At 41.3% G+C, this 27,433-nt stretch overlaps 3 protein-coding genes across 5 annotated transcripts; 1 reads left to right on the top strand and 2 right to left on the bottom strand.

Annotated features, from left to right (window-relative positions):
* Positions 1–189: 189 nt before the first annotated feature.
* ankdd1b (ankyrin repeat and death domain containing 1B) lies at positions 190–5,215 on the bottom strand. Its single transcript, XM_061278704.1, has 15 exons — positions 4,766–5,215; positions 4,037–4,137; positions 3,865–3,963; positions 3,684–3,782; positions 3,451–3,555; positions 3,081–3,185; positions 2,863–2,961; positions 2,106–2,204; positions 1,915–2,013; positions 1,748–1,846; positions 1,577–1,675; positions 1,369–1,464; positions 971–1,172; positions 508–639; positions 190–397 (listed from the first exon to the last, which is right to left on the bottom strand). The coding sequence occupies exons 1-15, from the start codon at positions 4,938–4,940 to the stop codon at positions 342–344; spliced, it is 1,665 nt and encodes a 554-aa protein (XP_061134688.1). The 5' UTR covers positions 4,941–5,215; the 3' UTR covers positions 190–341.
* A 255-nt stretch (positions 5,216–5,470) lies between these two features.
* On the bottom strand, positions 5,471–11,651 carry polk (polymerase (DNA directed) kappa). 2 transcript variants are annotated; one of them, XR_009714435.1, is made up of 15 exons: positions 11,270–11,651; positions 10,907–11,026; positions 10,698–10,850; positions 10,093–10,224; positions 9,863–10,013; positions 9,580–9,795; positions 9,151–9,275; positions 8,869–9,035; positions 8,763–8,795; positions 8,579–8,675; positions 8,290–8,461; positions 6,799–7,554; positions 6,646–6,706; positions 6,094–6,136; positions 5,716–5,864 (listed from the first exon to the last, which is right to left on the bottom strand). XR_009714435.1 is itself a non-coding variant. In XM_061278700.1 (14 exons), exons 1-14 carry the CDS (start codon positions 11,396–11,398, stop codon positions 5,783–5,785), a joined length of 2,529 nt encoding a protein of 842 aa, XP_061134684.1. In that variant the 5' UTR covers positions 11,399–11,651; the 3' UTR covers positions 5,471–5,782. The 2 variants fall into 2 exon arrangements, 1 of the variants encoding a protein (XP_061134684.1); XM_061278700.1 differs by having other exon boundaries at positions 5,471–5,864; positions 6,646–7,554.
* Positions 11,652–12,254: 603 nt separating this feature from the next.
* Positions 12,255–27,428, top strand: LOC133154550 (ceramide transfer protein-like). Of its 2 annotated transcripts, XM_061279364.1 has the most exons (18): positions 12,255–12,920; positions 13,023–13,157; positions 15,587–15,703; positions 19,687–19,794; positions 19,862–20,000; positions 20,099–20,182; positions 20,279–20,436; positions 22,218–22,310; positions 22,412–22,498; positions 22,607–22,699; positions 22,907–22,984; positions 23,708–23,803; positions 24,944–25,076; positions 25,153–25,223; positions 25,308–25,436; positions 25,682–25,811; positions 25,891–26,021; positions 26,142–27,428. In XM_061279364.1, the coding sequence occupies exons 1-17, from the start codon at positions 12,831–12,833 to the stop codon at positions 26,016–26,018; spliced, it is 1,869 nt and encodes a 622-aa protein (XP_061135348.1). In that variant the 5' UTR covers positions 12,255–12,830; the 3' UTR covers positions 26,019–26,021; positions 26,142–27,428. The 2 variants fall into 2 exon arrangements, with proteins under 2 accessions (XP_061135348.1, XP_061135347.1); XM_061279363.1 differs by lacking the exon at positions 22,907–22,984 and having other exon boundaries at positions 12,257–12,920.
* The last annotated feature ends 5 nt before the right edge of the window (positions 27,429–27,433 follow it).

Here is a 27,433-nt window from a genome sequence, read left to right as displayed (position 1 = left end):
TTACTGTGGGGGTAGCTTTACAATTTCTTTTTTTCTTTTATTGGGGTAAAGAGCAATTGAACAATTATTCTTCACAACCTCACTGACGTTCATGGTGGGATCCACCCATGTAAATATTTTAACAGTGCAGCTTTCAAAGTGAAGCTATTTATTTAATTTAACGTTAATATTCAGGAAAATGTGCATGTATAATAGACATATTGTATTTTTAGTGCATTTTAGAACGTCAAACCAAACCTCAGGTGGTTCTTTTGAAATGCATAATAAATTATTTTTAGTTGCCTTTCTATACAAGTGTCTTGTGTTATATTAAAAAAAAATTAAAAATGTCACACTCGCAATCATGAAACTCTGCAGCTCTTACTGCTGACACTCTGTGATTGCGTCCGTATCTTTTCTGTAAGAAAGAAAAAAGTGGAAAAAATTACAACATTCAAACCGACACAAATTGTACATTTAAGGACTTTTCTCTGTAAACCCACTAAAAATATTTCAAAAATAAAATACCTGCAACTCTGCTATGTCCTGTGTGGACAAGGGCCTGAAAGAGTTCTATGAGAAGACTTTCCCCCGCCAGCTCAGCTCCGTGGAGCCAGATTAGAAACATCCTGTTGCCGTGTTCTTTATAGCTATGCTGACCTATGAATAAATACATAGCACATAAACAAAATAACCTTTTCATCTTAGTTTAATAATTAATTGGATCAGCCACGTTTCTTAATTATAAGCCACGGTACAAAAGGTACTACACAAATCATTTCACTGTACTGGTCAAAGGTCCAATTTGGCCTTTCCAAATGTTCAGTTTTTGAGGTCATTAATGTAAATTTTCAAATCACCAATTTCTAAAACCCCAATTGTATATGTTTGCAGTATTAACCTTCTTTTACACAATTGTAAAAATAAACCAGATTCTTAACTTGCATAATGTGTAAGGTGACACTGGCCAAAAGTAATTAGACACACTTACCCGTCCACTGGCTTTCAATGGCTGACACTTGCTCCAGAGTGAATCCCCAGTGTTCAGCCAGACGCTTCCAGTCTCTTGCCTTCAGAAGCTCGTAGGCCAGGCGCCAGGTAATCGAGCGGATCTGCTTGGTCTCATTGCGGTGGTCCAGTTTGAATGTTAGCGGATACTCGCTGTGAACATTCTCATAACAACCTGGGTTGGCCTGAAGGGGGTATTAAATCCTGTCAGTGGGTTGATAAATATTACCAGCTTTGGATGAAAAGGCTTATTGGTCCCTTCAACATTTGCAATATGAATGTCACATTTGAGCATATTGAAACTCAATCATGAAATTAAATAGGAATTAACTTTTGATGAATATGACTGACAATGCTACATGCGTTGAAAAAGTGTCTCACTTTCTTCAATGCGTTGTATCGTTCTGCCTTGATGACCATGTCCACGATGATCACCTTATCCGCTCTGGAGGCCACACCCAGCGCCGTCTTTCCCTGCTACAAGTGCGCCAAATAATATGCATTCAAAGAATGTATTAAAATACAACACGAAGAGGATTTTCATCAATAACAAACATCTGAATGTGTCAAACTTGAGGTCATTCCTTACCCGGTCTTGGAGCGTCAAATCAACTTCAGTTTTCAGTAGCATTTCCACCACATCGATTCTTGCCAGCTCAGCAGCAAGATGCATTGCAGACTGAAACCTCTTAACACAAAGCATGTTCATCACGTGTCTTTAGAGTTCTTTTACTATTGATTGTCAATCTTTACATTTTACCTTATTGGTGATATTTAAGTTGCATCCTGCCTCCAATAGATAATGGATGACGGGGATGTGGCTGTTCTTAACTGCCAGGTGGAGAGGAACTTCCAAGTCCTTGAGCATGTATGAAGTGTCGGTTGATAATGCCATTCCTTTGCTTACGATGAATGGAGAAGGCATACCTCATTCTGAAAATCTGCGTGGGCTTTATATTGTAGGAGAAGTCGGACAAGGGATGCGTCTCCTTGCTCTGAAACTGGGTGAAGAGCGCTGCATTTTCTCTGTAAAAAATAAAATTGGAGTTACAGACATGTAGCACAAAGGGTTAAGCTATTAAAATGGTGTCTTGTGTCTTGAGTGTGTGTAGCTGTACTTTTGTTTGGATGTTGGGGTTGCAGCCGGCTTCCAGCAAAGCCAGGACACATTGTTCCTGAGCGTTAGCGGCAGCCTGGTACAAAGCAGTCTCATTGTCCTAAGACACACACAGCTCGTCAGGGGCAACGATCAATGGCTGAATACCAAGAATACCGAATACTGCGTTTAAAAATATATATTATTTCTTGAAATGATGTGGATATTTCTATCAGGTAAAAAATAAAAAAATATTTGTCAAGTATAGACACAATTAAAACCAAAATTGTAAGGTTTTTGAATACTGAATACTTTTTTTTAACCATCACTGTTGATTATTATGTATAAACGTGATTTGTGATAAATGTAGAAATGGAGTTTCTCAATGTCAATTGTCTCATTCCTAGTTAAATAAAGAGAGAAGGGCTGAACCGTTGATCAAATTCAAACTGTGGGGCGGATGTGCTTCGTTATTATACATCAGTATGAAAATAGAAAGTTAGAAAACAACTGTGGTTACATAACCGGGCACCTCCTTAACCCAATATTTTTCAGAACATTTCATTTTTATACACACTATCCACAAAAGACATGCCATTACAATTGCATGTTTGGTCACAAACATCAAGTTATTTGATTGCGCAAAACAGTCTGAATTCAAATCACTGCACAAATTAATCATTCAATAGATTTGGACCTCCAATGCATTGTCCAGTGACAACACACAGTTGCATAGTAGCTACTTTGTGATAGTGAAGGTGTTTCATATGATTGTCTACCATATTAACTTCATCCCGAACATCGAAGCTGAGCAGCAGCAGATGGACAGCGTCCAAGTGGCCGTTCCTGGCAGCTAAGTGCAGGGGCGTGTCTCCTCTCTGGCAAGAAGGGAGGGAGGAGAGCCGATTGCATCAAAGTGGCTTTGACTTTGAGCTTTGATGCAGCAATGACCCACACAGACTGGAAAGCAGCAATGACTCATACACACACTACGAACCTTGTTGGGCTTCATGGTGGCCATGTTGTAATACGGCTCCATCAGCATCTCCAACATTTGCACGCAGCCATGCTCTGCCGCCATAGCAAATGCACGGTGGCCTGACTGAAAGGCAACGATTGAGACACAAATGCATTTCATCTGTTTTTACCAATATGGATTCATAGCATCACGAAGGCTTTTTTTAGAATCTTCTCGGACTACTAATATACACATACTAAATTTGTATACAAAAAAAATAAACGAGTCACCCTATCCTCCATTGTCTATATCCTCAATAGCGTTATATTGTTGCTGAGTATTCATATTACAAATATCTCCTTTGTATTAATGGCACTATTAAAACGCTACAACTTCTCAAATGGAATACATGATCATCTTTGTCCAGTTCTTTCATTTGCAGGTCGTTGATAATGTATTCCACTATGTCAATATGATTGTTGATAGCAGCACAGTGCATGATGTTGAGTCCTTCCTGCAGGGGGGAATCAAAAGCTCTATTTAGAAAGCCGATCTTTCTTAAAATGTGAATGAAACACACATAAGTGAAGATGTATTTGTAACATATAGCCCATATGGCTTGGACAGCACAGTTCAAATCACCTCATTTTCCACATTCTGTTCTGCTCCAGCCCTTACTAATGATTTCAGGATGTCCAAGCTGCCAAACCAGGCCGCTAAATGAATGGGTGCCACACCAAACTGGAACACACATTGGGATTTGGAGGAACTTTTGTGAGCCATTTGTGATCTTTTGTTGTTACACTTCACAGCTTCCGTTTACCTTGTCTCGCTGATCCACTTGCACCCTGCGTCGTAGAAGCAGCTCAACCGCTTCCTTGTTTTTCCCAGCCACTGCATAGTGAAGAGCTGTTCTATTGTGCTGGATGGCACATAAAAAAAAAAACGAAATTACGATGGACTCAAGGCGTAATGACTTGGTAGAGGAGACTCACCGCATTCTTTGCATTGGCATTCAACCCCTTTCCGAGTGTCCTCATTGCAGCCACATCATTGCTCTTAGCTGCTTCAATAAACAGCTTCTCTGTTTGCAGTACTATTGCGCAACACACAACAGGTGGATTACACAAATATCGACAAGCGTATATCGCAATTTACGATATATCTTTGAAAGTTTTTGCTAAAATTGGTTAAAGTCTTGTGTCACTTGCTTATTTGTGGGCATTGTTGCCTTCATTTTTCCAGAATGTTTATTTGTGCTGTATTTTACAGTAAGTCAACTTAACTAGAAGATGGCAGACTGATTCCCTTGTTGAAGAAAAGAAAAAGGGTTCAACTTTCTGCTTGTGCACAGCCAATAAGGACAAAACTGACATTTCGGCACTTCTCAGTGCAAATGAATAATGACCCTAAACATAATGTGAAAGCAATTCAATACTTTTTGAAGGCCTGGAAATTGTATACAAGTCAGAGGCATTATTTTTGACCCAATAGACTCAAGGATGTTTAGCACTTGCCCGAGATGCAAGTGAAGGCACACAAGGGCGTTGCAGTAAAAGCCTGGCAACACATCTACAGGAAGGAAATAGAATTTACTTACCTGCTTGCCTCAGTGCTTTTTTTTTTTTTTAACACATTAAACGCCACTACTCAAGGTCGATGACAATTATCTTAACCATAAAACATTTACTCTGCGCACTTCTTCGCATTTCTTGTGTACTCACACATCTCTTTGTTGTCAAAGCTGTTTTCCATCTTGTCTTCTGTGTTCCTGTTCAAAGCTGTATCAACAAATGCCTTGACTGGTTCCTGTTTCATCCACTTCCAAGAATCCAAATTCTCTCGCTTGGGAACATGTCTCCTTAGCATTTCCTTCAAAGCCAAAGCTTTCTTCTCCATTGTTACGTTCTTGAGTTGCAACCGCCTAATGGATAAGCAACGGAGGATTCTACTTTTGTGTGTCCCAGCAGCGCTAAACCAAATACCTGAAGAACCTGATGGGAAGATCAACCCGAGACTCGTTGCTCAACACTGAAGGGCTGATCCGTATTTGCTTAGCAAGATCGCACGCATCAGACATCATCCAACTGTTTGGAAAAGGTCAACAATAATCCCTACATGTTTTCAGCTGGTCCAACTCGTCATCAGATGTTTTTGGCCCCTGAATAAAAATGTATACATAAAACTAATATTGAATTCTTTGGTATATACAGTACACTGACTGAATGTTTTTTATTGTAATAAATTAAAAGTAACTACCACTAAAGAGGGCCTTACATCCAGTCTGTCTGTATGCGGCCCATGGAAGAAAAAGTCTGAACACCCTTGCTTCAACTGCTTCAAACCAGTTCTGTTATATTGTTATTTTACGTTATATTTTCTGTAGAGCGCTTTGGTAAGGCGCCAAAACAGATAAACATAAAACGAAGCATGGCTTATTGCAACTGCATTTATTGCAACCGGTTTATGCAATGGAACCCTTCATTTATTGTTAAATGTTACATAGAACATTTTAAAAAATGTAATAAATATTACTACGATCAATTTTAAAATATTTTCAGTAATTTAAAAAAAACGTATTAGCGCTGACATACAACGTGATTTTTAAATATTCTCAATAAATAAATATCAACTCTTGATTCATTGTGTGGATATGATATAGGTCAACAAGGTCTTACATCTCAATATGGATTTAAGTGCAATCTTTTTTTTTTCTTCAGCTTTTCCAACTTCCTGCGCAGTCACCTGAAGAACTTGTCAATGGTGTTGTGAACGCTCAAACCTTTGGCCTTTTTAGAGGGTTGATACGAGGGTGGGTCTCGTCTGTTAAGTGATAAGAGCAAACACAAAAATATTTTACCATGTCACACACGTTTGATGAACAAAAACAAACTGTAGAAAATTGAATTGGCATTCCGTGGACTGTAACTTTGGCAGAGAAGAGTCAAATGGATGTATGTTTCTTACAAATGAGGTGCCACCCAACAGCGTAAAAACACAATTTCGCTTTTTTTGGTGCCACAATAATGTATTTGGTTTAATGCTGTCTTACCTTTTGCTTTTACCTCTACCTGCATGCCTCGTCGGGGGGATATCTGTAAACACAAGCCATTCAAAACCTTATTTTCTCATCTTGGTGGAAGGGGGGATAAAAATGACACAAGCCCTACCCCACATGACCTAGTTAGAAACATAAAGACTCCAATTTGTTAGATAGGATGGTTTAAAAGGAAACTGTAGTGCCCAGACTTGGTTCATTATATAAAAAATAAAGAAAGTGATTTGGACAATTCCAAGGCTGGGACACAAGAATGGCCACGGGGTGAAATAAGAGATCTTTTCTTTGTGGAAATCAATACAAAAGCCTCACATAAATGTGTCTGGCTGTAAACAAGAAGGTCAGAGGCCATAGTGCCCTTTCAAAGAGACATGTGGAGTTCCTACGTCTACAGGACATAGTATATGTTCTTTACACATTTTATCTGTAAGACGTTCACAGAAAAATAGAGTAGAACTTATGAGTAATTCCAACATAAATTGGATGTGAGAACCATACGTTTGACATTCCATCGTATTTCAATTCAATGACCAAGAAAGAACTCACCTATTGCATTGCTCTTTGCGATTTCAACTGAGGGTGACGTCCCCATCTCCTCCAGCACTTCCTGGTTCAGGCAGAGGTCAACGTGGCGATTAAAGACAGTGAGGTCATTTGTGTCCTGGGTCAGCTGACACACCGGGCAGACGAGGAGGGCACCTTTGTCGTGACACGACCGAGGCCGATGTGTAGCCATGCTTTCGCCGTTGATCAACGTGGTGTTGTGAACACAATCATTTATCAAGTGATTCGGCTTGACTTGTTCATTATTCTTGACTTGGTCTTTGTGTGTTTCAGTCCTTGGCACCTCACTTCCTTCATGGTCCTTGTTTAAATCTGGTACATGGAACTCTTGTTTGGTGAGACACCAGTCTATATGGCTGTTGAATATTTTCAAATCGTTTGTGCTAACATGGCCGAAACACACAGGACAGGTGAGGCAGTTCAATGATGAGCTTGATGTAGACGGATGAGCCTCCATGCCATCAATTTCTGAAAGATTCGAGGTTGCACCTTTTGGCCCCATGTCCTTTTTGGGCGACTCTGCTCTTTTATGTGCGTCATCATCCCTGAGTTTAACAACAGATATGCTCTGCTCATTTTCTCGCTCTTGTGGACAAACTTGAAGCTGAAGTCTCTTGGCGTGGGCTCGTTGAAAGAAAGACAGCTGAGGTCTAGCAGCAGGCTGGTCCTCAAGTAAGTTCTTTTTCTTCATCTGCCAAGTAACCTCCTCTTTAGTCTGACATGTTTGTGCTGTGAGAGGAGGACAAGAGGAGAGATGATCCCCTTCGAATTGTTGGCGCACTTCTTGGGTGGAGGCTCGGACGTCTGCCTTTCCCAATTGGAGGAAACCAACGATGCTCTTCTGCAGAGGCTTTTTATCATCCGGGCTGACAAAGGAAGAGATACGGACACCTGCACAAGATGATAATATATGTGTGAATAGCAATGTGTTATTCCCATGTGCACAATTAATTCTAAATTTCTTCTCTATTATAAAAATATGCCATGTATTACCTCTACCAAGGTGTTTTCATCAACAATGCATCTGATTTGATCAAGACGGGGCACTTGGTAACAAAATCATTATAACAAATACAACATGAAAAATTGAATTCACCCCATACAGATGGCCATAAATTGCATTTTCAAAAACAGATTTAATTAATTCCGACGTGATCCAGATCACACATCAACTAAAACGTGACTTCCTCTTATCCCCTTTAATCCTTTTATTCTGTATGTGTTCTATCATATGAGCTCATGACAGAATTTCCATGGTGGAAATACCAGAAACTATTGTCAAGTCAGATATAATCCAGGTGGGATTCAGGTCGCATGTAAAGCAGTAATTTAATGTGAATAAATCATGCCAATTTGCTGTGACTAAAAGCATATTTTCCAAACCAGAGGTGATCTAAGTACATTGCAAATCTGACAGCAAGTGAACATTAAAAATCGAATTTATCATGTTATATTTTTACATATATTTCCACATTTGGAAGTAGCTTCACTCTGCATAATTGCAAAAAAAATGAATCTAACAGTTCCCTTAGATCCAGAAGATTCTGACTGTCAAACTATTTTAATCCTAGAAAGGCATTCATTTCAATGTTTCAACCGCTTATTGTATTGTAATGTGTCATTTACCCATGAGTCTCAGTCTGAGTGGCTGTGGACTTTCGTTCTCAATTTCCATTTTAAGAAGGTCTTTGGCCACAGCAAAGATCTCATCGGCGGTGGCGATGGCACACTGTAGCGTCAGTGCTCTGGTTTTCACCTCAAAGTTGACATTCTTCACTTTTAGTGTGATGTTTTTACCCTTAAGAGATGGGAATACAGCCACACATATCATTCATGTCGACTTTGGTGCTACTAATGTCAGTGCCACGATGTTCCCTAAATAAAACCCATGTGCAATCAATGCCATGAACTTTACCTTGAGATCTTCTTTCTTTAGGTCTTGTGCTAGGTCTTCACAAAGCTCTCTCAATAAAGACAGCTGTTCATCAGGCTTGTTTAATTCTTTAAATGTTCTGTACAGAAGCGCAAAGGATGGGAACGGAATGACAACAAGTAGATAGGTGGGTTATGAAACGATTCATTCATCATGAAGACTATACCTCTCTGTGCTCATGCTTTTTCTTTCTTCGTTCCTAAAATGAAAGCAAAGCAGGTCCGTTTGTCTCCAAGCCACTTATGTTGACTTTCAATGTGCTGATAGTTTACCTCACGATGTATGTGGACCCCAGACCCAGGGCAACCTGCATAAAGTGATGCCAGGCTGTCTCTGAAAACAACAATGACAACAGCGCCATCTGTTGTCCCAGATGAGCACAGCTACTGATGTCCAGAGCATTCAGCATCTTTTCGCTCACCTTCCCAATGCCCGAAACCTGTTTCAAACAAACACACTCTGAATTCAAACATTGTTGCAACACAATTACGCATGTTGCAATAATGACAAATACACAACATATTATGTTTTATCGGAACTAAAACGCAGTGTACTTTGCGAACTGGGAGGTTCTGGATGAAGTCCATGACAGCCTCTCTGGTGGATGCAAGTCTGTACTGTCCGTTCGGCTTGTTCTTGTCACTGCATACCTTGGCCAGCATCATGTTTGGAGCAATGCCTGGAGAAGGACATCAATTAATACCAGATAAGTAAATGGACAGCTGGTAAAACCCAAAGTATGAACATACGATGTCAAACGTGAGCAAATGAACTATCACCATGAATAATGGCAACTCCACATGCAATTGTTTTTTTAGGGTGCCGTATAATGTGTAATGAACTTGATGTCATCAAGGATCAGTATATCATGAGCAGCACAATTATTTTTTTAATTTCATATTATCATTCACTGTGATTTCAAAGATAAAGACGAAACGTTTTAAGAGGCTCCACTGTATGTTTAAGGGTTAATTTCTTCTCACCTGCGCTGGCAGTCAGCATGGTCTTCTGCTCAATGCGGAAACGCATCTCCCTCACAGCCTCCTCGACAGAGGTACCAAAAACCTCAGCATTTTTACCCGTGCCATCGGCAGCTTCAGGACTTGACGAGGACTGAGAGGAATTTGGGCTATCTTCAAATAGCACAGGGGAGAAGCCTTTCACCTCGGATTCCTGTTGAGGCTCAGGTTGTTCTATACCTTTAAAGAAAATATATATTTCTGATGATTTTGTCAAGTTGGATATATTTTTTCAATTCAGTCATGCCTATATCAGGGCCGCTGGAGCTGTAGCGATGTGTTCGTGAGGCCTCTGGCCAGTTCTTCCTCAGTTCCAGGTGCTCTGTAAAATCCAGATAGGCTTCATCCAGACTCATTGGCTGGAAATGAGGATCATAGTCTGCAAATATCTCCCTGATCTAAAAAAGACGCACAAAAATCCATGAGCCAGTGGTTTGCACAGGCCTATAAATATGACACTGTGTGTGTCACTCTCACCTCATTGCTCACTAATTTGTATTTATCAAAGTTGCATGGAACGATGACTAGGTGAGGGCAAAGTTTTTTGGCTATGAACCCTGGCATAGCTGCCCGAACACCATATTTCCTGGCATGGTAGTTGGACGTGGACTGTAAAAGCACAGGTGTGGAGGAAAGTTAGCAAAACTGCAGAATTCCTCATACAGTATTGCATCTCATTTTAATGTCTTATTGATATTTAGCAATATTTCAATACGGTCCATATGTAAGTTATACAACTTTTGCACAATAAATGTGTCGCGGATAAGACTCACCAGCCACGACATGCATATTTCGAGATGAGGTACAATAAAGCTCAATAAAAAAAATTGCCTATGTAAAGATAATGAGATTTTGTTTTGATTGATGTAATCATTTAGCAATACAGTTGAAGTTTATTGCTGGATCAGACTAATAGCTATAATTTGTCATCAATTAACATGCTGTTAAATTATTGTCCCAGGCAGTGTTAGTCAACCATTTATCTTTGGAAAGGGAGTTTGTTTTTGGATTTGGATTGTGTAGGAGTACTACAATGGGATGGCATGTGTTGAAATGATGACATAAATATTTTTTGGACTGACCAGCATGCTCATGGACCCAACAGCCATGGGTTTATCCTTGAGGTCAGGACAGTCTCTCATCTCCACTGCAGCGTAGAAAGCATCCATGTCCACATGCACAATCACGCGGCTGAGGTCACGACTCTTCTCCAACTCAGAGGCCATCCTCTCCACCTATGAGAGCATTGATGAAAACCAGCTCCAAATCTTTAATGTTTGCATTACATTACCTGAGCTTGGGCTTTCTTTAACTGTTGTTCTGTGATCTGTGCTTTTTGCAGCATCATTTTCTCAATGCGCTGGTTCACCTGATGCTCCCTCTTGAGTTCATTCTCATAAAACTTGGATCCCTTTGAGTGAAGAGCAAGGACAGCATTAGCGAGATCTATCATGACTATTTACAATCGTACACCTTTTGGGGCTATATATATAAGCGTATTGAGGATAGGAGATTTTTACACAAGGCTGGACACAGTCTTTTAAACTCAGACACAGCACCATTATAAAATATTTGCACTTTACTACTTTTCTACAGTAGATATTGGTGGATGTAATAGATCTTAAGTTTCACAGCAAACTGAATGAGTAACTACCTTCGATGACTCCATGATGATCTTATTGATTTTGTCTCTGTCAAGACCCTCCATACCAGCTTTATTGTCGTTGAGGGCCATTCTGGAGAGGAATCCCTCTCCTTTAGTGGCTGCAGTACCATTTTCCATCCTTATGATCCGATTCGTGAAGTGGAAATGCTATTTCTTTTGCTCCAATGACAATAACAAGAACTTTCAGTCTTGTAGCGTGCTAAGTGTACCATTATACAATTAGTATTATGGGTGTGTATGAGTTATACGCAAGCAAAGTGTCATTTTAAACCCAAGGGCTACGATTATTACAAATCGCGGAAATATAGTACCGCTGTAGAAACGTCAAACATTTTGTCAGTTTTGTTTTCGTTGGCACTTCCGCGTCTGCTATACATTAGCGGAAGTACGAAAATTCTTGTTCCGGTAGAAATTTTAAAATAATCATTATTATTATTATTTTTTTTTAACGATAAATTAAAAATAGAATATCTTATGGCTTGTGTTCAATTCGGCAAATTCAGCTTTTGTTTTAAATGTCCTGTGTTTTATGGTGGGAGGCAATTTTCAGTTTAAAAAAGAAAAGGAGGAAAAAACGTAATTTTGAACAGTTGTGGGCATTTTCTAATGATGACACTTGACGTCACATTCAGGTGGACCTTTAGGAGTTCAGTTGACGTGAGTTTATTTTATTTTTTACTAGACGACAGACTGAGTACAATGCATCTGTGGACAACAGGATGAAGTAATTTAGCAAGGTGTGTCTCAAATAGTAGTAATCGGGATTTAATTGGAGAACACGTTTAAACATTGGCCAAATCAAAATACTTTGATATTTTATTTCCAAAATATACTTATGTTCTCATTCAATTTAAAGTACGGAAATTGTTGTAGTACATTGTTTTGAAAGAAACTGTATTTGTACTTCCGCTGCATATCCACGCTAACTCGACGCTTGTCCTTTTCAAGTACACAGTAAAGCGTGGCTGCAGCTCCTCCCCCTCGACCCAAATGACAAGCTATTGGAGTCGCTCGTTCGCTGTTGCTAACAAAACCACGGAAATAAAGCTGCAATGCGGCCACTTTCATCGTCATTTGTAGCTTCTTAGTTGAGGTAACGCAGCGTCTGTAACCAGTCGGCCTTCATCGACCATTCTTTCGCCAGCAAGTCATCTGCAGGGGGCGCGCACTGGAACAGTCAGAAGTTAGATGCCAAGTTAACATTAGCTGGTTTGCTTTGACAGCTAACCGTTGACGCTAACTAGCTTCTCTCGGGGCCGGTCGACGTCATTTTCAAAACAAATCCCGCAAAATCGAGCGGTCGAGGCTGGACTGTCACCATTCTACACAAGTGCTTTTTTTTTTTTTTTTCTTGCCTGCTTCGCTTAACGTTAACAGGCAGATAACACCATACTGCTGACGGCGAGGCTAACTTTGTGTTTATTTCTAAGAGCAAGCAGCTTCTGTTTAGGTTCTGCTGCGATCGTGAGATTTCAATTAAGTTGGTGTTGAGCTAGAGTGCTCTGTTGATTTAAAAAGCCACTTAAGTTCTTTTGAATCTTGGATTTAAATGTCCGAAAAGAGCTCAGCGTCCGGTTCAGACGAAGATGTGGAACCAGAATCCGTACAACCTGTGGAGTTCGGGGGCGTGTTGAGCAAGGTAATATCATGTTTTTATTTTCTGTCTATTCATTTTACACCCAACTTCATCATGCCCGCAGACTGTAAAGTTTAGTTGCGGTGCTTGCTTGTTTGTTTATAGTGGACCAATTACATCCACGGATGGCAGGACCGATGGGTCGTGTTGAAGAACAACGCTTTGAGCTACTACAAGTCAGAAGATGAACGGGAATATGGCTGCAGGGGCTCTTTGTGCCTCAGTAAGGCTGTCATCACAGTAAGTACGTTTTTTTGTCTCTCTTAAAAACAGGAACTTACTGGAGTGGAGTGTGTGGTCAACCTAGAAAGCAGAATAAACAAAAGTGCATTGTCTTTACTCATGAGGGAATAAATGAACACAATGTTTTAGTGCTCCAGGTGGTGCCTTTGTTTTGGTCCAGTTATTCCTTGAACCATGTGTAAAGATATAGAGGTAAATATTAACTTGTTCAGATTTGATTAAGATAACAGACAGGGTAGCAACATGGAGTTGGGTCCACCACAGGCACTCAAGTCACATGCTTCTTATTGTAATGTAAGCCTTGCTTGCATACTCTTTAGAATCAGCCTGTATTCTTTCCCTACATGGACCTCACAATTGTTTTTGCCAGATAAAAACTACAATTCAACACCATGGTTAAATATTTACTTTTTTTTTCTTCCTTTAACATACCACCACCCTGCACCAAACAATTTGCTTTACTGTAATTTGTGCTATATTGTTGAATGAACAGAATGCTCAAATAAGCTCTGCACTATGGCACGCTTTGTCAATACCAGTCTTCTTAACACATCTAATGTCACTTCTGTTTAGGTTACTGTCACATGTGCCCGCAGCAACAAGCCTCAGGCTTCTCTCACGGTTCAAATCGGACTCATTAGGCTCATAACACATCAAACGTACCATCCCCCCCCCACTGTAAACACTCCTTTAAATCCGATCACATGAGGGTCATGTTTTCATTTCTGCTTGTTTTCATTGAGCAGCATTATGCCAAAGCTACTCAGGCAATTGATATGAAACTGTGTTGAGATAGGATTTTGTTCGGGAGAGGTTGGGATTCATTCTGTCTGGTTCAACTGAGTCGCGTTGTGTCATGAATCCTGCAAAATTGAATGCCGCCAAGCGTTAGCTCACAAGTGCTCAAAAAGTCAGGCAATCTTCGTGTGTGATGTTGCACTCGATTTCAACTCAGTGAGCATCTATCATACCTATTTTTCTTTCCTTTTTGGGAAAGATGATGACCATTGAACTGGACATACACTTTATGGCAGCATAGCAGTTGTCATGGTGACAAAAGTAGCGATCCATTAAGTAGAGCTCAATCTATGTTTTTTACCTTTTGTCATAAATTAGTTACTGAAAACTTTGCCTGTACAGTTAAAGGTTCATCCATGTTCATTCCAGCCGCATGAGAAAGTGCAATGCTTGCCGGAGGGCCAACCAAGCAATCAATTCATTTGTGATTTTTTTTTACCCATTTACTGACAAACAGCATGTTGTCTTGATTCAATTGTGGATATTGCAATGTGTGGATATTGTTAGAATTAGGAAATACAAATTTTAAACTGAATTAAAGGCAGTCATTAAATCCGACCTATAGATAAGTACAAAGTATAATATTGGTGGTGATGTATGATGATACAGTGATAATGCACTTCTATTTTTGTCAGCTATTAAATGGATTTGAATCCTGTTCTTGTGACCACTCCACTAACTGCAACGATGCTGCAGTTTAGTGTACTTGAGTACAGTGGAGCTTTCAAAAGGGGAATGAGAATGCCCAGGCAGATTAAAAGATGTATAAAGCAAACGATAAAAGCAGCATTTTATGAGCCGTGTCGGATCAAACTCAGTTAGAGAACCTGAAATGGTCTCATGGCTGGATACACTAGAGGTTACTACTTTTCCCCTTGCAGCGGACAGATCGTATATTTCGACCTGCTGCTAATGGATATTTATGGGTTCCAGTAACAGAGCAGGATTAGATTAAGAAACATCCTGGTCTAGGGTTTCTGGTTTGTGTGCAAATGCAACGTTGCTGTTGTCAGCCAGCAAAAAAAAAAAAAGCACGAGTGCAATATGAGCAAATCTAGTTAAACGTGGACAGCGTGAGGTGGTGTCAGCTGACAGCCGAGGAGAATCCAGTCAACTGTGTCTGATTTTGCTTTAGGAGCCGTCGTGGAACGCATCTCGGGCCTGGCGAGTGCAACGGTCAAATTCCAATCTCAGAGGAAACGCTGGAATCGTGCTCACGTGTTTAGCTGGGTGCCTTGTGTGCTTGGTGTCTGGAGGTGGGTGGGGCACATTGCAGGAAAAAGGGGAGTGAAATACTTGGGATTTGGGCTGCTGAATGTAGGAGGTGAGGTTGTGACAACCCCTCGGTCAAGCGAAGGCAAGCTGCAAGATTTTCTTGAGTTGCTATTTCAAGTTGTGTTCACTGAAGAAGACATCAGGTTCTCATTAACATTCTTGTTTATTGCGTAGTAAAAGTCAGAAAACAATTGGAACCATATGTCATTGCTAGGCAGCCATTGTCATAACAGACAACTTTGAATACATCATCACGCGGCCTTTGTGATGATTGTTCAACTTGCAACATTTGTTGCAATTTTACAATTTTTCTGGCACCACAAAATATTTCCTCTTTGCGTCTCTCCCCGCAGCCCCATGAGTTTGACGAGTGTCGTTTTGACATCAGCGTCAACGACAGCGTGTGGTACCTCCGAGCTGAAGATCCCGAGCACAGACTCCAGTGGATCGAGTCCATTGAGTTACACAAGGTGAGTGGAAAGAGGCAAACTCTCTGCACATTTTGTTTTTCTTTTCAGCTCTGCAGCTGTATTTTGTTGTCTTGAACTTCAGTTCATATTTCCTCTTGCCAGGTGCACCATAAGTCAGATGCAGAATAAATGAACAGGTTCAAGTCACAGGATTCTGTTTTTATCTGCAGCACCATGTTCCCCACTGAGTTTCAAGCATTATGATTGCGATGCACTGCTTCATCAATTCAAATGCTACAAATTGTCATTGCATTTTGAGGGCGCCCGGGGGTGTTCATCATCATGTCAGAAGCATTGATGGGGAAAACAAAGGAGTCATCTCCCCAGCCCATTAGCATTACAAATATATTGAATATATTGGTGGTTCTCCACTGCTGCGTTAGTCATATTCTTCTAGCATCTTTCGTCATTGTAGGCCCTGGCTGGCTGTCCGATTAATTACTGAGATGGGCGTGGCAGGACTGAGACAAATGCTTGCCACTCCCTTTCCCCGTCTGTCCTTGGGAATGTGAGCAATCCGAACATGTGTAAGATGGAGATCTCCTCAGTCATTGGAGTCTTATCAGCTGCTCACTAACAGTTACTTGGCCAACGTTTATGTTGTATATGTTGCCGAGGCCATGTTTAACGTTCCTTAAAAGTCACATTATTAATCCTAACCTTTTAATATGTAGTCTGTCTTTGTTGGTGTGGGTGTGCCTATGGTTATGTTTAATTTTGTGTGTTCAGTACAGTAATTAAATGGTGTTCACACAGGCTGAGAATTCTCAAGCCGCTCTTAGCTACCTTTGTTATTGCACGTACAGTATAATTCAGTTTTTTTTTACAATGTATTTTATTTTTATTTATATGGTGCCTTCACAACAGCTTTTGCCGTAAAACACATCACATAAAAAAACATTGGCAATAATACAACCATAACTCCTCTCTGTATTCATTGTTGTTTGAAATGGTTATTGATGAAAGAGGAGAGATTCAAACTCTCCTTTAAACAGTGAATCAAAGTGTCATGATCAGTGTTTTTTTTTTTTGTTTGTTTTTTAATAATGGACTTGTTACAATCTTTCTCAGCCAAATGACAGACTAGTTTCTAAACTGAGCCGTTCTAGTACTAGAACTTATTTTGTTGACAGTTTCATTTATATTTGGAGATTAGAGGGTACTTTTTTTCCAACATTTGACAGTAACCTGCCATGACTGTTGAAATCTAGATTCAACAGTTGCGTTGGGTTTACAGCGTGTGCGCATATTCGTACACGTGGACGTATGAATAATATGGTATTCTCTTTTGCACACATCACCAACTCATTTGAGACAAAAGGTCAAAGTGATCACTAGTTTGTGAATTCTCATCAGGTCAGCTTCACTGGTTGGTGATGGTGGTGTGTGTGGCCGACATTGACACGTCTGCTGCGTGTGAGTGACCGCGGGTCTCGGGTCCATTAGTGGACTGTGCCCTGCAATAACCCCGGTACGCCTTTACATGCAGGTTATGATTGGTGAGCCTCTCTGCACTGCCCCTCGCTGGATAAAAAAAGACTCGCATCATGCTTCACTGTGGTGGACGGTTGCAATTCTCAGTCTGCTTAAAAATACAATCGCATTCCATTTCTTAGCAGCCTAATTTAACATGGAGATATATATATTTTTTTGACACATACATACATTTCAAAATCAGCCAAGCATTTGTCTTGATAGTGGTGCTCTAGATGTACTGACTTCAAGTGCATCTCTCATTGAATAATACATTTTTTAAGCTCTTGCTTTCACAAAAACCCAAATCAAGAGGGACACATAAAACTCTCCATCCGACTGTTCCATTTTCTCATGATCCAAGGGGCGGGCAGAAGTGTTTTTTAATTTTTTTAAGTATCACTTGTTAAGGGTGCTGGGTGGCAACTATTGCAAGTTGGATTTGAGCTAATCAGAACAAATATAAATGAAAAGAGTCAAATAAGTAAAGCAAAAGAAGCTCTTCAATGTGGTCATTACTGGCTTCCCGCTCTCTCTCTCTGCTGAGGCTGCATCCATCGCCCACCCATGTTACATTTAACTATCCAAACAACGCCAGACGGCTCTCATCTTCTTAATACATACATACATGCTTGCAAATGGAGTTGGTCCCTGGCTCTCACTCGTACACTCGCACGCTCACTAGGCGAGCTGTGGATGCTCAACATCCAGCTGGGCTGGATGGAAAGGTTTCCAACATCAGGGTGTGTGGTCTGGTTTGATGAATTTATGCAGCCAGAGTGGAGTAGATGCATGCGCGTGTGGCTGGATTGGAGCCGACTAAAAGCTGGGCTGCTTCACTCTCCCGAGGAATTCTTCATTTCAGCTTCATCCATGTCTCTGCTGCCGCTACAAAACATTTCTCTCCCGCCCCTGCTGCGTTGACGCTGTCTCAGCTGATTCTATTGCTTTTCTTCGTCGCCGCAGCTTCTTCTTGCTTCTTGAGGTGTGTCCGGGGAAACCGGAGTACTGGACTGGAGCATCTAAACTGTCAGAACAAACAAGGGTGTGTGTCTGGAGGAAGAATCTGGGCCATGTTGGGGCCAGCAAGCCGTCAGAACTGCAGCAGTGTCCTGCTCTGCTTTGGCTGCTGGAATGGTCGAATGGTGGGCTCATTTCATGCTGGCATGCCGCCCTTTAACTGCTGCTATTTTATTCTGCATGTCCTCTTCCTTAAAGTTGTGGAACAATTATCTCTAGAATTGCATCCGTAGTTCATAAAGGAAGTAGCGTTGACGTTTTCCCTGAGTTTTATTTCGAGTGTTTCATGTGTAAATTTACATTAATTTGGCATATTGTCAAAGGTAATGCTACCGTGGAGGGGAAAGAATTGGGCAGTTTTTTGTACGTTCTTCTCGCAATATATTTTGGATTGCAGTTATTTTTTCACGATGTAACTAAAAATAAATGGAATGATCTGATCAGTAATATGAGACATATTCCGCCATTCAACCTAATTGATACATTTGCAGCGGATTAAAGTTTGTCCCAAGAAAAATCGGATTAATTTGAGGTGATCACAAGTCGTATTTATGAATAGCATCTTTTAATGTCCATCACTGCAGAAACCAGAAAACGAAATCAACAACAGGAATATTTTTGCTTCTCGGCTGCACCAGGTGTAAATAAGCGAGCGGATCTCTATGGCAACTCTGTGGTGTGTTTTCATTTTGGTGTCATTGCTCCTCATTCAATGGATGCTTGTGCAAGTAGTGTCACGACTTTCCTATCGGCACACTGTATTGGATCAGTGTGGGCTGATTCCACATTTCAACAGAGACATATTCTTTTCTTCACCATTTAAAATATTTCTCAGGTGTTCTGATGTCCGTGACATGCGTTTGTCCGTATTACGCAATGACTCTCTATTTTTTATTATTATTATTATTTTTTGTCTTGCAGAAATCAGCCTTTTTTTTTTTTTTTTTTTTTAATGCAAGTGAGCAACTGTTCCACCAGGGAAAGAGCTATCGGGTGGTATGCAAAGCGGAGCCAAAAGTTCAAATTGAATACGAAATACAAAGTTCAAAGTCTGCTTAAACATATTTTTTTAGTTAAAGAATCTAAGGAGCATTTTTATTTCATGTGGTAGAGTGGAGCTGTTTTTTTTATGCAAAAAGAGAGACTGCTCTCTGTCCTTTTTTTCTGTGGTAATTTAAGATGGTGGGATGTCTTCTTTTTGGACAGAGTAGGCTTTATTTTCAGAGACTGGTGCTGCTAGGTTTGTTGCATATTTGTCATTCCCATTGTTTCTCTAGTGTTTGGCTGTGTAGGTGGAGGTCCCGCTCTTGTCCAGCTCAGCATTGCTCAGTGCTGCTGAAACTGTTTCACCCTCGCTCTGTCTTCTTTGTGTGAGCTGCAGACATTTTCCAGCACATCTCCTGAAATGTGTCTCCTTTTCCCAGTGGTCTTAGTATTTATCCTCTATTTGTAATAATTGCTTTTCTGTTGCCGCCTCTTCCTTTCCACAGGCGGAGTCCGGGTATGGGTCAGAATCTAGTCTGAGGCGTCATGGTTCCATGTTGTCTCTCACCTCAGCAGCCAGCGCCTTGTCTGCCACGTCCACATCCTCTTTCAAGGTAAGCAATTCGAAATAATGATACAATTCTCCAAGTCTGAATCATAAACTGGCGTCTTCTTGTGCAGAAGGGACACAGGCTATGTGAGAAATTAGCCGAAATGGAGACCTTCCGGGACATCCTTTGCAGACAAGTGGATACGTTGCAGAAATATTTTGACTCTTGCGCTGATGCTGTCTCCAAAGATGAGTTTCACAGAGACAAAGGTAACTTAGCCTATTTCTGTTGAAACTGGACTTTATTTATCGACGTCTGTATTTTTTTTAAATTTATTTTTTACTAATTGACTTGTTGGTCTCCATAGTGGAAGAGGATGAAGATGACTTCCCTGCTGCCTCAAGACCAGACGGTGAATGTTGCTACAACAATAACGGAAGCAAAGAGAAACGTTAGTGTCCTTCCGATAAATAACTGTCGGACTTAAGCTCATCAAATGTCATCTTATCACGTTGGCTTTATTTATTTTTTTCCCCGCCTGTACCAGTGTTTGCCCCCGCTAGTCCCAAAGGCATCAATGGTATTGACTTCAAGGGAGAGGCCATCACCTTCAAGGCCACCACAGCGGGCATCCTGTCCACTTTGTCACACTGCATTGAGCTGATGGTCAAACGTGAGGACAGCTGGCAGAAAAGGCTGGACAAGGTACTGATGCACAGCACAAAATCCCAGAATCAATGAATGATTTTGTGCTGAGTTTATGAAAGCACAGTATTTGGTAACGCTTTGGGGAAGTCCGGTTTCTGCAATGTCCATAAAGGCATGCTAGAACGACAACAGAAATTGTGTGCCCAACCCTCTCCGGTCGGACAGCAGTGACTGCTGACTTCACACAGATTCTCACACTCTTAAGTCATGTAAGCAGGTGTTGAGTAAAGGTGTGTAACACTTGTCGCCTGTCTTTGGCCTTTGTGTTCAGGTGATCAAACGCCAATGTAACAATTTGGGCTTTGACATGATTCGAAGACACAGAGCTGGAGAATTTCCGTGTTGGAAAGTAGGAAGTAGCAGGCCATTTACAGAGACTCCTACATTTGCCCACAAATGCACACGTTGGCCTCAGTAAGCATCGAGCTAGCGGCGTGACCGGTGTGCCGATAAGACGCACATTTATTGGTTTTGGCTTGAACTTTAGAAACCTGTGTGCGCATGTGTGTATTTGTGTGTCACTAGAAGGAATGCTCTTTGCTCTTGATCGACGCTGCTCATGTTGTCAAACCAGTTCCCGTGCAATGGCTTGCCGCCCAACCCCTACAGAGCACAGGAGCCGGAAAGAAATCGGAGCGTCTTCGACTGCTCAAGTGAAACTAATTCTTACCTAAATGTTGTTTCAAGTGGGAGATTTAGCTGGCGTCGAGGAGTAAGGGAAGAGAGTAAGTTAGCAAAGTGCGGCCGCACGAGAAACCGAATTGGAAAAATGACTGCCCGGACATCTTGGTTAAGTTTGAGGAAAACATCGCGGCGGTCAGAGGTGCTCAAGTACCAGTCGCAACACTGGATACCTCTACAGACCTGCAGCCTCTTCTTCAAAGTAGGTCTCCCAAGATGGCTGAAGCGAAGAGCTGATAGCAAAACTTGCATGTTTGTTTTGTTGTGTGACACCTTACACCAAACGTACTTAAGACGGGCTCAGTCTGGTTTGTGAATTGCTTGAAGGCGGCTGCAGCTGCTTGTGTTTTTATTTTTGTCTCAATAGTGATCGCATTTTTAGTTCAGTTTGTGGTTTTACTTTACGAACAATACAATCGTCTTTTGTTGCTCTCGTCAGTGTAAAAGCAGAAGAAATCCTTTGACTGGTTTGTCAGGTTCCTGTGTTTTGAAAGCGCCAACTCAGACAGTATTGTGACGTTTTTACCAGGTCATTGTAGTGTGACATTGTCTTCACACGTTTGCCCAGAGTCTCTTGGGTTGCTTCTGACAGACTTAATCACGAGCTTTATAGCTTTGGTGTGAAGCTGCCGCCATGATGATGTTTAGATCAAACTGTGCTTTCTGTGCACTTCATTTAGTTAGGGCAGATTAATCAAATGGGAAAATTGAAGGTCACATACACAGGTAGTGTATGAGTGTCAAATCAAACAGCGACATCTGGCTGTGAGCAATTGCGTCATAATCATGCAGAATTGCATCATCATCTCGATTCAGCTAATTTACAAAATACCTGCCCCGAAGACCCAAAGCCGTTTTCAAGCAATGGCCATGCACAGATTAGTATCCGCTAACCACATTTTTGAATTCTCTGTGATGGTGTCGATGTGGCGAGGATGGGGACGGACGGGCATCACATACACACACAGGTTGGCACTTTAAAGCTAAGCGTCATCGAGCAGTAGGCCTTAAGTGCTGCCTCCACAAAGGGCTTATGAAGTCTGCAGTCACTTTTTTTCCGTACCTAATTAAAAAACACCTTTTGTTGTTGTTTTCAGGAGCTAGAGAAGAGGAGAAGGGTAGAAGATGCCTATAAGTCTACTGTCCACGAACTGAAGAAAAAGTCACACTATGGAGGCCCGGACTACGAGGCGAGATAGAATTACATTGATGATAAACCTTTTGTTGCACCTGATTGTTGTCGCTTCTGTTTCGAATTGCCACATTCATGATTGTTAGCCTGCGTTTCCAGGAGGGGCCCAACAGTTTGATCAACGAGGATGAGTTCTTCGATGCGGTGGAAGCTGCGCTCGACAGACAAGACAAGATCGAAGAGCAGGTGAGTTGTTGCTCCGCGTCACCGTTTTGGATGACGTATTAACAACAGTATGATGGGCAAGGAAAGAGAATCGTACCATCTTTCATGAAACTCGTGTGTGTCGTTCAGTGCCAGTCGGAGAAGGTCAGGATCCCTCGACTGACTCCCGTTCCGCCCGGCGACGTCTACTCAAGCATCGGCACACACAGATTCGCTACCAAGGTTCTACACCATTTATCCTCATCTCCTCCCAAGTCTTTAAAGCTCGTCCATCACTTATGCTCTCGTCTTGATGTGGCCACCATTTAACCTAAATAATCGTAACTATTCGATGATTGATTCCTTTGGCTTTCTGCTTTTGGTGCTTCGCTCTCGCTTTCCACTTTGTCATTCCTATCTCTCTTTCTCTAATATCTCCTTGCTGCACAGGCACGTAGTCATTGCTCTTCCCTGTCCTCTGTCGAGCTAGTCAGTGCTTCAGATGACATTCACAGATTCAGCACTCAGGTAATTTGAAAGGTGCTTGTATGTGCAAGGGCAGGTACACTTTATAGTCCAAGAGAGCATGAGTGGGGGGGGGGGTTCACTTGCTACTTAAAACGGGAATAATAAATCTATGTTAACAACATGACCTCATTCCACTCAGTTTAGAATTCTCGACTGACGATCTGATCGAGTGTAATGTAGTCCCTTTGCACTTCCTGCTTAACTTGTGTGCGACTGCATTAGCAAGCATGCCTTGTGGACTTTATGAATTGTTGAACTTTGAACGAGTTCAAGTGTTGAGTCATTATTTCAATAAGTCACTTTATATAATATTGTGTCTATTTGGTCACTGCCCACTGACTCTGTTTGCTCGACAAATTCCCAACACCTCTGCGATAACATTCCAGCTACTGGGTGCCAGTTAACACTGTTTGTTGAATGAACACGGCTGCAAACTTGAAACGTATCACTGGAACAAAAGAAACAAGACTGTGACTGAGGACATACAATATTGTTTTTTGAGTTTATATTTAAACTGTGATGTGACAAGAAGAAAAATGTGACATTTAAATCTGAGTAACTGAGAAAACAAATCTGTCAAAATTAAACCCAACATATTTTATGGTCCACAATCACGCAGACAATATTAGTTCTAATGAAAGTCATTTTTGTTTCTGGAAAATAAGCACTTCACTTTCAGACAAATCACAATGACAGGAATTCAGAAAGCCTTTTGTCCCCTAGGTGGAGGAAATGGTTCAGAATCATATGACTTACTCGCTTCAGGACGTGGGCGGTGACGCCAACTGGCAGCTGGTCATCGAGGAAGGAGAGATGAAGGTGAGAGACTGCGTAGGAGCCGACTCTTTTGTTTGTTTACCTGAGAAGTCAGGCTCAGCCAGTTCTTTTATAAATATACACAATAATGTCTAGACTTGGACAATATGAAACAAAAGTTTTCTTTCTTTGCAAAGCTTGTTTTGTGATGCAACTTTTGTATTGGATCTTTTTTTTTTGTATAAAATATACCGGGTGTACCAAAATATATAAAAACTAAGGGAAGGAAAGGGCTCACCGCCATTTATGGTTTTCACACACACAAACCTGTAAGGACCTGAAACCCAAACACTTGCTTTGAGACCCTATTTTGGGAATCTCCAACAATTGCCTTAACTTAGTTCATCTTGAAATGTTTGAAATTAATGCACGTGGGAAACACCATCTTGTGTACCGCAGTGCTTCCGTAGGACATTTCAAGCATTTCCAAGATCAAATTATTGCGGTCCGCTATTCACAAATTCACTTCAGGTTTTTTATCTGTGGAACGAGCCCATTCCAGTGCTTTCTACAAAGCTCTAAGATGCCACAAGGTGGCGCCAAAGCCCTAGCTAATAGGCAAGTCGCAAATGTGCACTGTTGATGCTTTTCATATTTTTCAAAATCATCTGGAAGAAATAGATCTTTAACGCTTTTCTTTCTTCAAAATAATCTGGAAGAAATACATTTTTAAGGGTGGAATCTTGCAAGATGACCATAAATAATGAGGGATAGGCGATAGCGTTGTGGCTTTACTCCGTTTGACACATTGACGAGTCATCCTATGCGTCAGAAAGACAGAAAGCTCTGTTCGCTACCATTTGCCATTTTGTTGATTTCAAATTTTATAGATCAAAAGTACTAGTAGTTGTATTGTTGAGTCCTCAAGAGTAAATATGCATACTCGGTCTGCAAAAATAATGGTATCAAACAGCCTTTTGGGGTCTTAGTTTGTGTAGTATATAGTTATGTTTAAACTATTAATAGAGACTCTTATGGGCTGGTGACCCATCTTGGGTGTTCCCTGCTTATCATCCAAAGTCATTTGAGCACACGCAGCCTTAGTGAGGATAAATGTCATTTTTGGGGCTCATCAGTATATGCCGCACCTATTTTTGCCCCTTCCTTTATGATGCGTGACATGAGTGGCGCAATATTTCCCAGGTGTACAGAAGAGAAGTGGAAGAGAACGGGATCGTGTTGGATCCCCTCAAAGCGACGCACGCTGTCAAAGGGGTGACGGGACACGAGGTGTGCCACTACTTCTGGGACACCGCCGTACGCTTGGACTGGGAGAGTAAGTTCAAATCAACAGTCTTCGGTCTGTTCTGGTCATCCCATGCTTGATGCTCAAGTGTTTGTTTCTTCCTTAGCCACCATTGAAAACTTCAACGTGGTGGAAACGCTCTCCGACAACGCCGTTATCGTTTATCAGACACACAAGGTAAACCCGTTCCCGTACGTAGGACCTTGCATTATCTGCGCTTCACGCTCATTCTGATGCTGACTGCATGCGCTGGCGTCGTAGAGGGTGTGGCCAGCCACTCAGAGAGACGTGCTCTATCTGTCAGCCATAAGGAAGATTCTGGCAACCAATGAAAATGATCCCGACACCTGGTTGGTGTGCAACTTCTCTGTGGACCACGAAAATGCGGCTGTAAGTTGAGAGTGCAACTGTTCCCAATATCAAATTGTGTAAAAGCTATGCTGGATGTGAAGTTAATTGACAACTATGAAAACAATGGACCTTTTCACTCTATAATTTAGTATGTTTTATAAACGCAAACTGTCGTTTGGCAGCTTTTCAAAGTTCTTTACTTTGAATTTATAATTTTTTTTTTTGTGTGTGTTGTTTGGTGACCATGTAAATACAAGTACTGATTTTTTTTAATGTCTTTTCAGCCTTCCAATCGCTGCATTCGAGCCAAAATCAACGTTGCCATGATCTGTCAAACTCTGGTCAGTCCACCAGAGGGCGACAAAGAGATCAGCAGGAACAACATCTTGTGTAAAATTACTTATGTGGCCAACGGTGAGAGCCTGCCTGTCTGTATGTATTTGTTAGTTGAGGAGAGTTAACTGAGGTTCGTTTTTTTTCTGCATGGCCACAGTAAATCCTGGCGGTTGGGCGCCGGCCTCGGTGCTCAGAGCCGTCGCCAAGAGAGAGTATCCCAAGTTCCTCAAACGTTTCACCTCCTACGTCCAGGAGAAGACTTCGGGCAAAGCCATCCTGTTTTGAGAGGTAACACCCCGTTTACATTAAATAATGCACAACTGTGTAAATTTCCTTATATGGTGGCCAACGTTATCCAGATATCCAGCGCTTTTCTTCATTGCTGTGTTGAATTTGATTTTCCTTTAGGACGTGAAGGGTCGTCCCCCGAAAGACGAAAGCGTGCAACATGTGTCCTGCCCCAAGACAACCAAGGACCCCCTTCAACACAAGAAACTGCTCGAGTCCATCAGTATTTGTCCTTTCAGCTTAACATCTGTGGGTCCTTTTATACATAAGGTTTCCTCCTCAGTGGTTTTCGAATGATTGTTATTGGCTTTTGTGTTTATTTTGTAGATTATTTTGTACATTTTTTTATGATCACAATACTTGTTGTCTTTTGGGGCTAACCGATAGCATCGATGCTACTTGTTTGCTGCTGCTAAAGAGAGAAAAGTGTGAGTGAGTGTTTCTCGCCTCCCGCCCCTCTTGTGACGACCGAGCCCGCGGTCCGTGGAGGCCGAGCACCCGAAGCTTTTTTTGACCGTGTTTCTCTCCGAAAACTTTATATTTGTACGGCTTCTCCGGAGAGCGACCGTGAGACACGACGTATTGTACAGACAAACCACACTTAGTTTACCAAAGTGATAAATGTGAATTGACTGTTAAAACGCTTGAATTAGATGCCGGTAGATGTCTCATTGACAACAGATGCTATGTCACAGCTTATCTGCTTGCACCAGGTGGCCATTTTGGTTGCCGTGGCTCCTGGTATAAAAGATTCCTCTCTTTAATCGAGAGTTAAGTATGTTTCTTGATTTTTAATGCGTCCACCCCCCTGACCTTGACTAAGTTTGTCTTGACTCTGTTATTTTTGTCTACGTGCACATTGAGTAATATCACCTTCACACAAAATTTAGCATTCCAGCGCTACTATTACATTTCACGTGGCACACTCCAGTGCACAGTGACTGATAATGATTAACTACGCCCGGGGATGCCTTAGACACCAGCATGAGTCTGGTCATTGTTACTATACAACCACCACATGTGCATTTATCAACAGTGACGGAAAGTGTGTTTTAGTGTGGTTGGGGGCGAGGGTGGGAGGTTCAGCATTTCACATCATGATCATACCTCAACATTCAAAAGAACTCTGGGTTGTTTTGCATTCGTTAGCCTTGTCATCAAATTAGATTTTTTTTTTTTTGGAGCACTCGTCCTCCAGCTGGCAGAGTTCAAGAAGGATTTTGGATGATTAATTTATAAGATCTGCGCATCATGTCCGCTGAGGAATACAGCTATTGTTTTTAATTTTGATATCGTGTCACTAATCTGCACACTTTGTACGTGTGTAAGTTGTACATCAGAAGTGTTATTTGCACTAAATGTAACGCAAGTTGACAATGTCATGTAAATTAAAATTGCTACACAGAATTGTG

Source organism: Syngnathus typhle, linkage group LG5 (genome assembly GCF_033458585.1).
Source record: "Syngnathus typhle isolate RoL2023-S1 ecotype Sweden linkage group LG5, RoL_Styp_1.0, whole genome shotgun sequence".
Taxonomy (NCBI): Eukaryota; Metazoa; Chordata; class Actinopteri; order Syngnathiformes; family Syngnathidae; genus Syngnathus; species Syngnathus typhle.
This window is presented reverse-complemented; position numbering and strand designations above follow the sequence as displayed.

What these genes read in the sequence shown, in the direction of transcription:
- ankdd1b (XM_061278704.1), bottom strand. Translation starts at nt 4,940, where the DNA reads ATGGAGAAGAAAGCTTTGGCTTTGAAGGAAATGCTAAGGAGACATGTT. An exon ending in AAGTGGATCAGCGAGACAAG is followed by an intron (nt 3,783 to 3,864) that starts GTAAACGGAAGC and finishes TGTGTGTTCCAG; the next exon opens with TTTGGTGTGGCACCCATTCA. An exon ending in CCACCATGAAGCCCAACAAG is followed by an intron (nt 2,962 to 3,080) that starts GTTCGTAGTGTG and finishes CCTTCTTGCCAG; the next exon opens with AGAGGAGACACGCCCCTGCA.
- LOC133154550 (XM_061279364.1), top strand. Translation starts at nt 12,831, where the DNA reads ATGTCCGAAAAGAGCTCAGCGTCCGGTTCAGACGAAGATGTGGAACCA. An exon ending in GGCAGAAAAGGCTGGACAAG is followed by an intron (nt 20,437 to 22,217) that starts GTACTGATGCAC and finishes TGTTGTTTTCAG; the next exon opens with GAGCTAGAGAAGAGGAGAAG. An exon ending in TTCACAGATTCAGCACTCAG is followed by an intron (nt 22,985 to 23,707) that starts GTAATTTGAAAG and finishes TTTGTCCCCTAG; the next exon opens with GTGGAGGAAATGGTTCAGAA.
- polk (XM_061278700.1), bottom strand. Translation starts at nt 11,398, where the DNA reads ATGGAAAATGGTACTGCAGCCACTAAAGGAGAGGGATTCCTCTCCAGA. An exon ending in TCATCATGGAGTCATCGAAG is followed by an intron (nt 11,027 to 11,269) that starts GTAGTTACTCAT and finishes CTTCACTCAAAG; the next exon opens with GGATCCAAGTTTTATGAGAA. An exon ending in CATGCTGACTGCCAGCGCAG is followed by an intron (nt 9,276 to 9,579) that starts GTGAGAAGAAAT and finishes GTCCTTCTCCAG; the next exon opens with GCATTGCTCCAAACATGATG.